This window comes from Pundamilia nyererei, unplaced genomic scaffold (assembly GCF_000239375.1).
Source record: "Pundamilia nyererei isolate P.nyererei 1_Seehausen unplaced genomic scaffold, PunNye1.0 scaffold00233, whole genome shotgun sequence".
NCBI classification, from domain to species: Eukaryota; Metazoa; Chordata; class Actinopteri; order Cichliformes; family Cichlidae; genus Pundamilia; species Pundamilia nyererei.
In genome coordinates, this window is record NW_005187634.1 from 85,284 (window position 1) to 98,197 (window position 12,914).

At 40.1% G+C, this 12,914-nt stretch overlaps 1 protein-coding gene across 3 annotated transcripts in view; it reads right to left on the reverse strand.

Moving 5' to 3' along the window:
• myo5aa (myosin VAa) overlaps positions 1–12,914 on the reverse strand; it is a 59,655-nt gene that overhangs the window by 13,202 nt on the left and 33,539 nt on the right. For 2 of the 3 annotated variants that reach the window (XM_005748887.2, XM_005748888.2), the window contains exons 14-30: positions 11,196–11,279; positions 9,177–9,179; positions 6,506–6,661; positions 6,075–6,172; positions 5,815–5,901; positions 5,090–5,198; positions 4,756–4,967; positions 4,515–4,671; positions 4,117–4,356; positions 3,762–4,010; positions 2,655–2,748; positions 2,407–2,555; positions 2,051–2,164; positions 1,698–1,832; positions 1,401–1,436; positions 1,040–1,267; positions 589–597 (exon numbers count right to left, since the gene is read on the reverse strand). In XM_005748887.2, the coding sequence (XP_005748944.1) occupies positions 589–597; positions 1,040–1,267; positions 1,401–1,436; positions 1,698–1,832; positions 2,051–2,164; positions 2,407–2,555; positions 2,655–2,748; positions 3,762–4,010; positions 4,117–4,356; positions 4,515–4,671; positions 4,756–4,967; positions 5,090–5,198; positions 5,815–5,901; positions 6,075–6,172; positions 6,506–6,661; positions 9,177–9,179; positions 11,196–11,279 (2,160 nt within the window). The remainder of the gene's footprint in view (positions 1–588; positions 598–1,039; positions 1,268–1,400; positions 1,437–1,697; positions 1,833–2,050; positions 2,165–2,406; positions 2,556–2,654; positions 2,749–3,761; positions 4,011–4,116; positions 4,357–4,514; positions 4,672–4,755; positions 4,968–5,089; positions 5,199–5,814; positions 5,902–6,074; positions 6,173–6,505; positions 6,662–9,176; positions 9,180–11,195; positions 11,280–12,914) is intronic. The other variant, XM_013914870.1, reaches the window with a different exon arrangement.

The window sequence follows — 12,914 nt, forward strand, 5'->3', positions numbered from 1 at the left end:
CTGAGCTGCTGTAATGTGGTCGGTTGGATATTTGATTAACAAGCAGTTAAACATCTTTGTACCTAACAAAGTGGCCATTGAGGGTCTATCCAATATTAAGCTACACTGATTCAGTTATCTTTAGCAAAGGATTTCTCACTTATTTTCAGATTCTTACCCACTTACTTAACTTTGTATTACAACATTTTATAACCGGTCATACTTGCTCCACATGGAAATATCAGTAACTTCTTTGACCTTTCTACTTTAGTCTTCAATTTAGGTTACAAATGTTCACACAGCTTCAAGAGAACGGGACTTAATGTGTTTCACTGAGTGTGTGAAAGCAGACAATGGCAGCGAGTCGCATCTCTTCATTCCAAAAAGTTAAACTAATGCAGAATAAAAGACAATAAAACACAACTGAATCAGGAAAGCAGTTGTTTTATGTTGTTTTTCATTGCTGATAGCGTCCTCGCTGTAAATGGAAACCAGAATAAATGCTGTAATTCTGTGTTTCACTGAGATGCCTGAGGATGTTTCATACACAGCACAGACCATGAAAAAACATGTCAAATACTCATGGTTGATGCCATTTTTCAACTGTACCTTCTCATCCTGTGGGGAAGCATGAATGGAGGAGAGAAGGTGGAGACGGGGCAGTTAGGCACGATGGACAGGTTGAAGCATTGTCAATACGCAGTGTGAACAATGATTTTACCCCCAAAAAGAGTTCGCGTGTCGAATAAATAAAGACTCGTTTTACGATCCTAAGCTCAATGAAGTTTTAGTTTTAAACACAACAAGAGTTATAAATTAAAATTAGAAAAAAATTCTTTGGGTCAATAGAGTTGACCCATTTTTTTGTTATCTGCTTACTAACAACAACAACAAACGCAGACAGAGATGAAAACACACAAATATGAGAAGGTGGATGTAAAACAGCAGCATTTCATCCACCTTCACAGTTATGAGACCTTGTAAAACATGACAACATGCCAAACACATGTTTGTTTTTCTCTAATTGAATGTGAACAAAATAAAGAATATCAAGTGCTACCTTGTGGTGCATGGCCTCCTTCTGACTGACCAGCTGGGAGCGCAGGATCAGCACCTCCTCCTTGCGGACCTCCAGTTCCTCACAGGAGGCGTTGAGCTGTTCCAGGAGCACCTTGTAAGCTGGCGAGCCCGGAGCACCGGCGCCTGTGGCAGCGTTACCGAGCAGACTTTTCCTCATCTCCTCCAGGTCATGTTTCAGCTTCTTGTTCTCTGACTCGAGCTCCTGACGCTGAAAGATGAAGTTACAGTCAGAAATACGAGCAGAAAATTTGACTTTGTTTTCATTTGCTGTATAAGAAGCATTGATGATGTCATTCAGAGGAGTGAGTGGAGGTTAGGACACCTATGGTCATGTTACTTACCTTCAGGGACTCGTACTCCAGCTCAGCCCCACGAGCCTGAAACGAAAACACGTTTATATACTTTTAATCTGTAGTGATAATTATTCATGTAGATGATTTTGGTCTGAGTTGTATTTTTTTACCATAACCGTCAAATTTATTTTATAAGTATTGAGGAAGACCTGAACCAGCTCTAATTATATTCTATATCATCTCAAATATCCATTATCTGACTGAACTGCATGTTAACAGACCTTTCAACTTTTGGTTTTAGATCATCTGTTTTTCAGTGAGTGCAGTGAAAATGGGTGAAGGTACCATGGCACTAGCCCGCTGCAGCTGCTCCTCTCTGTTTTCCAGTTCGTTGCGCAGCAACTGCTTGTCTTGCTCCAGCTCTGTGACACGTTTCTGCAGCTTGAGAGTTAGCGAGGTGTCGATTCCTCGTGTCACATCCTGCATGTGAGAAGAACGATTACGAAAGTGCCACATGAAACGTATTGAAATGCAAATGCTTAAAGCACATAAACATCAACTATAATAACATTTTCAAACACTAATATTAAACATCTCCTAACTTGTGTTCCAGTTAGGGTTATGCTTCACTTTAACTTTAATGATTTGTTTCCCTAACGGTTGAAACTCCATCTTCAGATCACAATTAATTTTCTTACTTCGCGGCCACGGGTACCATCTTCCAACTCGGCGTACTCGGAGTTGTACGTGTACTCCGATTCGTTGCTGCTGTGGGTAGAATCTGTTCTCCTGTGGCCAGGCTTCGAGACGTTCTGCAGACAAAAGAGGAAATAAGCCTTTTAATTTGAACAAGTATTGACTCGCACTCACTCTGCTGCGCTTGCAGATTAAAAGTGCAGTTAGGCACTGAACACTACCAAGCATCTGCCTTCCACAGAGTCTATGAAGAGTTAGTATTTCTGCTGTTCTCACCTTTTCTGGAAGCTTAACATTTAAACAAAGGTGTAGAAATGTGGCTCATTGCTCGCAGTACATGAGCAAATGTGTTGCTCACCGAAGAAAGAGCCATCTCCTCCTTGAGGTCGTCGTATTTCTCCTCGAGGCGAAGGTGTTCGCTCAGGAGATTCTGGTAGCGAGAACGCTCCTCGTTCAGGTCGGTCTCCAGCTGTTGAGTCTCCTCTGCTATCGCACGAGTCATTTTCTCTGAGGGGTAAAACATAAAGAACAAGTCGTTTCAAACTTTGCAAAGATGAAATTAACTGAGCTGTTGGATGTAATTTAAATGTATGCGGTGATGCGTACCTGTCATCTGCTGACTCTGTTCCTGAATCAACCGATTCAAGTCGTCCTTCTCTTTCTTCAGCAGCCCGTTCTGATGCTTCAGCTCTGCCACCATCTAAAAACACACAAATGTGATCCTTACATCACAAATGATTAAACCTTTCTTACAGAACATACTGTGTGGGACACATTTGTTGCTGAGATTTTTTTTAAACTAGACTCTTAGATTTGTGAGAATAATCTCAAGAAATGAAATGTAATGAGAGATGTTATGATAGCGCTGCAATGAGTCTGACTCGGTCTGTGCTGTTCTCCAATGTCTCTTTCCAACAGGGGAGTCAACTCTATTGAAAAGCAACATTTCCAACACTTACGTCCCTTTAAACCTAAATCTATGTCCTACAAAAAGCACATCAGTATTTTTGGAGGGATTTCACTCTAAGGGAAAGTAAACATAAGTAAAAACAATAACAAAAAAAAAAAAAAAAGTATCTTTGCTACAGTAGCTCAACCCGCTAACAGTACTTTGGCCTAATGAGCAAAAAGAAAATTAAAAATACGAAACTATCACAACTCTTTGGGTCTTCAGTCTAATAGCCTTCACTGGCAACAGTGTAAAGAAAGACAAAGCAATGTAAACTAGAGAAAACAACACACACACCAGCTGTCTCACTAAATCACTACTCTCCTGTGCTCACCTGCCCTGGGGCAATACTGCCCTCTGAGCCCACCATGTGCCCCTCTCCCCCCGGTTCGCTCTGGCTCCTGAATTGCCAATATGTGTAGTCAAGCAAAAAAGAACACACAGTTTTGTGATAAACAAGATATATTTCTCCTGGAGACTACCGGGGACTTTACTTATTAGGGGTCACTGTTGATTCTAGCTTCAAACTAATAATGTGGATTTTTGAAGTAGTCTGAGAGACATGAGAAAGAGGAGGGGAAAGAGAGGCGGCGAAAAAAGAAGTGATGTGATTAAATTCATCCGCAGCAAGCGAGCGTTCAGTATGCAACCAAAATATGTGGAAATTAATAAAGGAAGAGAAAGAAGTGAATGACAATGAAGAGAAATATGAAGATGCTAAATATTCATGGTGGACAGAGATGCGTCAGTGGCTCCTGTCTTACTTTCTCCATTTCGTCCCTGTAACTTTGTGCCCAGTCCTCGATGGTCTTCTTCTCCTGCTGCGTGGCACTCAGCTCCTTCTTCAGCCTCTCCAACTCCTCCAGCAGAGAGGACACCTGGTTGGCTTTGTTCTTGGCATCCTCCTCCACCCCACGCAACCGGTTCAGCTCGCCGCGCATTCGCTCGCTCTCCACTGTGTAGGAACTCTCCAGGCCGACTAGCCTCTCGTTGACCAACCGGTTTTCCTTGCTCTGGGTGTACAGGATAAAAGTTAAGCTAAATAAAAACGCTCATAGAGAACAAAATAAATAAATAAATGAATAAATAAATAAATAACACGACAGGTCAACGTGTTACCTGCTCGTCGATCTTCCTCTGCAGCTGCATGATTTTGTTCTCCATGCCTTTGTTGAGCTTCTTAAAGTGTTCGACTGAGCGAGCCTCAATCTTCAGCTTCTTCAGCTCACGCTTGGCCCTCATCCTGCGGATGCAGCACTGCAGGTAGACGATGGCTTCCAGGCAGCGCTTGTACCAGCACCGGGCCAACCAGCCACGAATGTGCTTCTGAATGATTACCGCCTTATGCTCCCGCAACAGCTACAGCCACATACAAAGGCAGTGATAGAGAGGAAAAGAAATACGAGTACATTGAAGTGAATTTTAGAAAAATTACACTTCCTTCTGTCCACTGAAAACTGTGCAAACATAGAATAACAGAATATAATATTAAAAACAGGAGTGTTTTCATGACTCACCGCCTGATACTTCTGCCGGGCCATGTAAGCTCTGAGGATGGTTTGCATGGCCAGAGCGGCTGCCTGCTTCTGCTTGTAGCGTTTCCTCTCCACGTACATCCTCTGGTACTTCTGGATGATAGTGGCTGCCTGAGTGCGGCGCAAGAACTTGGCCAGGCTGAGGAGAAGCAAGAGTCAGGATTCAAATTCTGCACACCTCTAGTTTTTAGCTGGATAAAATGTTAAGTGCCACAGTTCTCACCAGCGGGCCTGGTATCCTCTGGTGAACCTTTGTATGGTAATGGCAGCACTGCGCTTGCGCAGGTACTTCTTGCGTGCCAACCAGCAGCGGATGGTTTTTTGGATGCGGATACAGGCGGCACGCAGCTTGTCTGCCCTCAGTTTCTCCAAGTAAGCCACCTGACCGGCTCTGAAGAAGATCTTAGTCTTGCCAAACTGATATTTATCCTGATCCTGAGGGACAAAAGAAGCAGTGATCAGAGGTGAAACGAACTCAGTCATGATTTAAAAGTTGTTTTAATCTGTTGTTTTATAACACAGAACTGTAAAATGAAGCAAGGGACCAACTATCTGACCTGCACCAATTTCTCCAGAACGTTCTTGCAGGTCAACTTTTTGTCAGCGAGGACGTCCTTCTGCTTCATCAGCACTCGGTAACGGCTGAAGAACTCCTGATACGTCCATCTGACAAACAAACACAGACGCTTACAATCTGATCCTTTCAATTTATCAAATTTTCCTCTGAAATACTTTAAACACCAAAAGCTGGAAAGATTCAAGTATTTGGAGTTTTGTTCGGCAGACTCTTTGATCTAAGAAGTTATTTTGAAATTTTTTTTGCATTGAGCATCACATTGAGGGAGATGGTACTAAACTGTCTACATTTTGATATGTAAAACAATTTATTCAGTAGTGCTGGGTGTGTGACGTTTTGCTGTTCGTTGTATAGTCGTCTCTTTACTTTAAAATGTATTTAATACACTATGTTTTGGTTTTGATTTGGCTTTTCAACCTTTATTATTACCTCTACACGTCTCCTGGATTTTCTGGGGAAAGTAAGAACTGTGCACATACTGGGGAAGCTCACGGTGAGATGAGCAGTGACAGCATTTTTGAGCCTCTTCACCGTGTCTATGTCTATTTGAGTGAGTTAATTCAGTACTCATCACTTCAGCTGATCCAACTGCTTGCACTGGCCTTCTGCTATGCAAATGTTATATTTCTTCTATATGAACACACATTAAATAATTAGACGTTTACAGTGTGAGTCAGTCACACTGTTGCTGGGGTGCATCAGTACCTCGATGGGAAGCCTGCAGCAGAGATCCGGATGGTTTCCAGGACGCCGCAGGCTCTGAGCTGCTGCACCGCACGTTTGGGATCAAACCTGCCGATATCGAATAACCACAGCCAATGTGAATCATGTATACACAGTTTTGTACAATAAAACACTGCATAAACACGCAGTGTTACTGGTGTCTAAAATTTAAACAGAGAACTTGAAAAAGAGATAAATCTTCCTACAAAAACAGCAGATTATAAAACAACGCTGAAACTCACGAGAAGGCCAACTTGAAGTCATTGGGTTTGATACAGCGTACGTAGTGAGGAGTGGTCGCGTTCAAAGTGTCCATCAGCTTTTGTAGAGAGTTACGAAACTACAAGAGAGGATCACCAGCATCATCATGACCTAAATCCCTTTTGTAAAATTAAGATGAAAGTCTTTAAAGTTCATTGAGTCACAATTAACAGGCTTCAGATTTCCCAAAATAAACTCATAAGAAAGATAAAATACTGGCAACTGCTTGTGCTTCGCCTCCGTCTCCTAGTAAATACGTCTGTGATAATAACTTGAAACTCTTACGTCACCTCGTTCTGGAGTTATCGCATTCACGAACTTACGTGTCCACACCTAATGCCCACAGACACCCACATAAAAACCACACAGAGTGTCTAAGTTACGCAAGTCCAGCTAAGAGTGAGACAGGCACCTGACAGCCGACAGTCTTCTTGTGCTCTTTGCTGCTCGTGTCCCGGCTCTTGTCGGGTTTGATGCTGAGACGGGTGCGGCCCCCGGTTCCCTGGACCTGGCCAGTGGGGCTGGTTGCCTTTTCCTCGTCCTGGAACAGCTCCACCAGCAGGTCAAACTAAAAACAACAGCCCACTCATAGTTACCAGCTGATAGTGACATGAATCCTAAACGATAAGATGCATCTCTGCTGCTGCCATATTGCTCAGGGATTCTGATTACTGGTTGTGATGTGGTTTTATAAACAATACCACGCTTTTCTGCTGCTTTTCAATGTCCCAGTGGAAATAATAAATAAATAAATAAATAAAAACACAGATAATAAAGGTTGAACATGTGAGAACTTATCTTACCGTCTGAAATCTTACTGAAATCTTACTGTTCCCAATATGTTTAATTTAATATATCACAATATGCAATCCTTCTTTTTAGATGACTTAAAGTTCATAAACAAAGGCTTATATCTAACATAAGCATTTGGGTCATTCTAATTTAGCAGTGTCCAATATTGTAAACGCACGTCTACTATTTAAAACAAACCAAACAACCTCTGCCTTTGCCTCCATAGACAAACGTACTTTAGAAGGTCCAGCTGCCCCTGAGGAACACGGCGCCTGCAATGATGCATCATTCCTACATTTGTGCATGGCATCACACACTGCAGATAATTCTGACTTACTGATATTTCATTTTGTTTCAGTAATTAGGCTTTAGTTCAACTCCTACAAATCACAAATGATTTTTTTTATGCTGCCATGCGTTCTGATTTTTCTTACTTACCGTGCAGTGCATACTGGCTTACAAAGCAGGACAGCAGCTCTATTTTTGCGACACTGAAAACCATCACTATGAGCACTTACTGTAAAACCGAAAAATGTTTGGACACTGTGTTTGCAAATCTCATAAACCCATATTTTACTAACAACAAAACATATAAAACGCATCAAGTGTTTAGATATTTGAGAGATTTTACTATATCGTGAAAAAACATTGGCTCATTTTGAATTTGATGGCAGCAACACGTCTATAAAAGGTTGGAAGCGGTGCAGCAAAAGGCCGTTAAGTAAAGTGGTGCTAAAAAGAAACAGCTGGAGGATAATAACAATCAGGTTAACTGGCATCAGATCAGCAACGCGGTTAGGTATTTAACAAAATGAGCATCTTAGAGAGGCAGTGTTTCTCAGAAGTAAAAGCGGCCAAAGGCTCACCACTCTACAAAAAAATGCTTCTACAAATTCTGGAAGAATTTCAGAATCATAGTCCCCAACATGAGATACTGAATATCTCATCATCTACAGTACATAATATCAAGTAATTCAGAAATCTGTCTGCGATATCCATAAAGCTCCATAATGCAAAGAAGAAGCTGTATGTGAACACGATCCATAAAGTCCACTGTCTTCTTTGGGCCGAAGCTAATTTGAAATGGGCTGAGGCAAAGTGGAAAACTGGTCTGCGGTCCGAACTAAAAAGGAGACGTGCCATCTGACTTATTCAGCACTCCCTGATAATATGAAGGTGCGGTACAGCCAGTGAAATTAGCAGCTTGCACATGTGGAAAGGCACCATCAGTGCTGAAAGGTTTATACACATTTTAGAGCAACATATGCTCCCATGCAGATGATATCTTTTTCAGGGAAGGCCTTGCATATTTTTGCAAGCTGATGCTAAACCACATATTACAGTTATTACAACAGCATGGCTTCGTAGTACAAGAGTCCTGGTGCTGAACTGGCCTGGCTGCAGTGCAGAGCTTTCACCAACTGAAAACACTTTGAGCATTATTAAGTGTAAAATACACCAAAGAAGACCCTGGACTCGCAGACGCTTACAGACCGTTGTGGTAAACTTTGTTTTTTTCTTATATTGGCACATTTCATATGTTTTGGCTGATTAAAAAATGGGTTTATGAGATTTGCAAATGATTACATTCACTTTTTATTTACGACTTTTTTTGGAATTGGACTTGTATGTTTTCAATTTACAAATGCAGTGTGGAGACATCAGAGTGAGTTAATTAATTAAAACTTGTAAGGACAAAACAACCAAAACAAAACAGCTCGAAAGCAGTTTGAGAGTTTAAGTAGAAGAGCGAAAAGATTGGTTGATTTGTTAATAAGTTTTGTTAAATTCAGTCACAGTCAGAGTTGTTACAATGCTTTACAAACAAATGTAATTAAAAGGTTAGGTTTTGTCATATATGACAGTATGCAGTGGCCATATATGAGTGTACGGCATCATTATGCCATGAAATAATATCACAAACATGTCGTGTTCCATATGACATGAAGGTTATATGAGGAGGATGCTGTGTTATGTGTCGCTGCAGTGCCATGCTGCTTCTAACCAGCATCATTAAGCAGGACAGCCACATCCACAAAGGCTTTACATGCTGCTCGCTCTCAGATAAAAATACTTTCCTTCCTTCATCCCTTTATTTTCAATGTTGAATCCCCCCTTTTAGTGCTTTCCATGCAGCAAACAAAGGCATACACAAAACTCAAATCTCCTCAGTGCTGTTAGAGTGTATTAACTCACAGACAGAGACAAAGAAGGAGGAAAGTCAAAGGAAAAAGCTAAAGCTAAATGAAGAGCTACAGGCAGACTAGCGTTGTAAGAACGCTTGTGTTTACCTTCTGCTGGCAGTCAACAGTGAAGGTTGTCATGATGAGGACAGAACCAAACATACATGGACAACATATGGAGACACAATTACAAAAAAACAAAAACAAAAAAAACCCACAATGAAAGGTTAAAAAGCCAAATGTCAAAAAATCCTAAAGGTCAGTTTCTAAATCACGATCTTCCCCCATCCAAAGCAATCACACACAATTATGATTCAAATGAAAAGGAAAAGAAAACCAGGAAGACAAATGAAGCTGAAATGGATGGAAGGAACCGTGATTTAAAAAACAAACAAAACGAAAACATTTTCATTGACATCCAGCAGACATGCAGTATAAAACACATCTGTGGTTGAAAGGTGGCTGCATTCAGACCCAATTCCTGCAAAGACATCTCATTTGGGTTGCTTGGAAAATGAAAGTTTAAGAGATGACACCTTTTTAAAAAATTGCAAACAAATGTAACGTGAAACTGGCTTCCCCATCACAGTGAGAAAGAAGAAAAAGTGAAGTTTTCCCCAACGCTGCTTATCTGATGCTGTGCGCACACGTTTCTCAACTGTTCTCAACCGTTTGTTGTAGAACAACATCCAATTTTTGAATTCATTAATTTTTTTTAATCAAAACTTTGTCAATACAAACAAAACAATAAAAATAGAGAGTAAGACACAGGCCATAATAATTTAGGAATTTATGCTTAAGAGCCTGAAATCTTCTGAAAGATTGGAGAGGAGATGGCATTCAGTGTGCCGGAGTGCATTTCTGGATGAGAGACCTAAAGCAGAAATGCAGATTCTTCAGAGTCTTTATGATACTTTATCTGTTAATGCGTTAAACTACACAAACAGCTAGCAGCTAAATGTTTATGAATCACTTCAGTTTTACTGGCTGTTGAGGGCTGGCTTTAGACGCAGATACAGACAATATTACAGATGAATAGAAGGCTGTTCCTTAGTTAATTGCAATATTATAAATATGTATTCATATTCATATTAAGTATTAGCTCAGTAAAAACAAACACGCACACACAGAAACATTAAGAATGATGGGATAAGCTTGGCAGAGGACCTTAATTTGACTAAATCTCATTAAAAGGTCAACCCCAATTGCTTTAATGCCCCTGATTTCCATGGCAACTATAAGAGTACACATCTGTGTGTGAGAGTGAAAAGGTCTTGTTAGATGTTAGAGCGGACTATATCTATATTTCAACCCTTACCCACTTCTGGCTTTGCTGAAAAGGTCTATAAAGGAACAGCCGAAGGTCACTGTGAGAATTTTAAACAAACACACTTCAATAAAGTCTGCGTGTGTGTGTGTGTGTGTGTGTGTGTGTGTGTGTGTGTGTGTGTGTGTGTGTGTGTGTGTGTGTGTGTAGCCAAAACAGCGAAGAGGATTTAAAGGCTTAGGCCCCTTTTAACCCAACAGGGTTTTACACAGTGATCTCCAGCCACGACCAAAACACGCACACACACAAACACACACAAACACACACGTGACATTAATTCAGCTGCGATCTAACTAACTTGGACTTGCAGCTCCGTGTGTAGAAAAACTGGGTCTCTGAGTACTGCTGCATATATAAGGTTTTGTGACTTACATTTAACTGTAAGTCACAAAACCTGTAAGTCCTTAACTCAGGTATAAAGTTGCAGAAAGGTCTTTCATGTGTCAAACTTGAATCTATCCTGCATTCAGGATAAATGTGTGGCACACATTTAGCTTTTTGTGCCACATGCAAGTAAAAACCTACACAACTGAGAATTTATCTCTGCTAGTGTCACTATCCTCTTCACCAGTAGAGGGCGCTGTTCCCCGTATACTTTAAGTTGAACAGCATGTTTGGCCAACAAACAACTTTCTATTTTTTCCACACAGAGACCAGGTGGCACATCTCTGCAGGAGCAGCAGACGTACATGTCAGTGGATGCTTCACAGTTCTTGAAGTCCAATGTGTTTTAAAGGCTTACATTTGGCTGATTACATACAACAAAACATATTTTCATTGTTGGTGTTTGTGCGTCTCACCTTGCTGGCTTTCATCACATTGATTTGCTCTTCATTCACCGTGTCCTTGTTCTTTTCCAGGAAGCCGTCACACTGGTACTCCACCTGCCCAACGACACAGCAAAGCTTGTGTTACACTTAGGACGAGCGGGTGCCCCACTTTATGTGGCACTGCACAGCATTTCCAACCCACATACTGAGAAAATGGTCCAGTTTACAAAACTCAGCACACATAGAGGACACCTTTAATGAACGGTTGTAAGGGAAGCAGGGAAGGCTGCATCATGGGTCAAGTGCAAGTCAACAAGTCACAGTCTTTTACTGCTTAAGTGGTGCTCAACAGGGAAACTGAGCTATTCAGTTAATCATCATGAATGACACTAGCATCAATAAATAGAAATAGAACAAAAAAGCTATTAAAATGTACATGTGAGTGGGTGAAGCTGATGGAAAGACATTCTCAAAATTTTCAGCCTTTAATTATTTTTGCTTTAATAGATTTTTTCTATATATTATTGTTTTTGAATGAGGTGAGAATAATGACATGGAGTAACAGTGTACATGTGTGTCTGACAAGAAACGGGTAGCTCAGAAAAAGATATTAAAAGACAGATGATTACCATAAGCTAAGAGTTTTATAATACAGAGAGCAAGGAGTATCTGGATACAATGATGTGCATTTGTCCTTTACATGCCAGAAATCAAACCTATAGTTTGCATTGTTTGTAATTTTGTCTACTTGTCTACTTGTCAGCATTAGTCTTGTGTTCCTCGTTGACTTACACAATGCACTAAGTTTATCAAATCACATGTATTTGTATAGCACTGTTCAAACACAAGGCAATGCTTTACAGAGGGAAGAAAAGAGAAGGAGAGAGAGAAGAAAAAAAATCATGCAAGACATAAATGTACTGAAGAAGCACTCCAAACTTATTCCATTTTATTTTGCTTTGCTATGATTCTGGGAGCAACATAGGTGACCTCTTCCTGGTGACCTGAGAGTTCCACATGTTTTGTAAAGTATGTTTGAAGTGTAATGTCGTCGGAGATCATTTAGTGCTTCGTGAAAATTTTTTAAATCTGTCTTAGGAGACGCATAAAGTTTTTCTGTATATGCTTTAGAGAGGAATATTTTAATTTTTGTTGTTTTTTTTTAAATGGTAATAGACTTTGTCTGGTCTGTTGAAAATGCGTTGTTCCACAATTATTCTGGCCTGATTTAAAAATGTAACCATTTTTTTAGAACCTCTTTTAGAAACTCCAGCTATACAGACTTATTCAAGCTCTATGATCATGTGGTGACACTGATATGTAGAGTTGTGTGTCATAATTATGGTAAGAGATTTTATAATATCTAATAATTATTATAAAATTATTTTATTTGTTGGATCTGTTCAGCCCGAGTTACTCCTGTAAGAACTTAAGCTATAGGATGTATTTTTCCTCTTGGTAATGAGTCAAACTGAACTACAGTGAAAGCACATTTCATCTAATACAAAAAGTATAAATATTGGAAATCCTTAGACTTATATGGCTCTAGGTATCCTAATATAATATGATTTGGTTATTTTAATCCGCTTTCTCAGTAACCTTATAGTGAAGCTGTAAAAACAGACATGAAAATTAATGCTTTTTCACACAGCATCTCATTAGAACCACTAAAACCACTACGCGAACATGTCATTGCTAAAATGCTCATTTACGTTAGAGCACCAATAATTTTTTATTTATTTTTTTAAA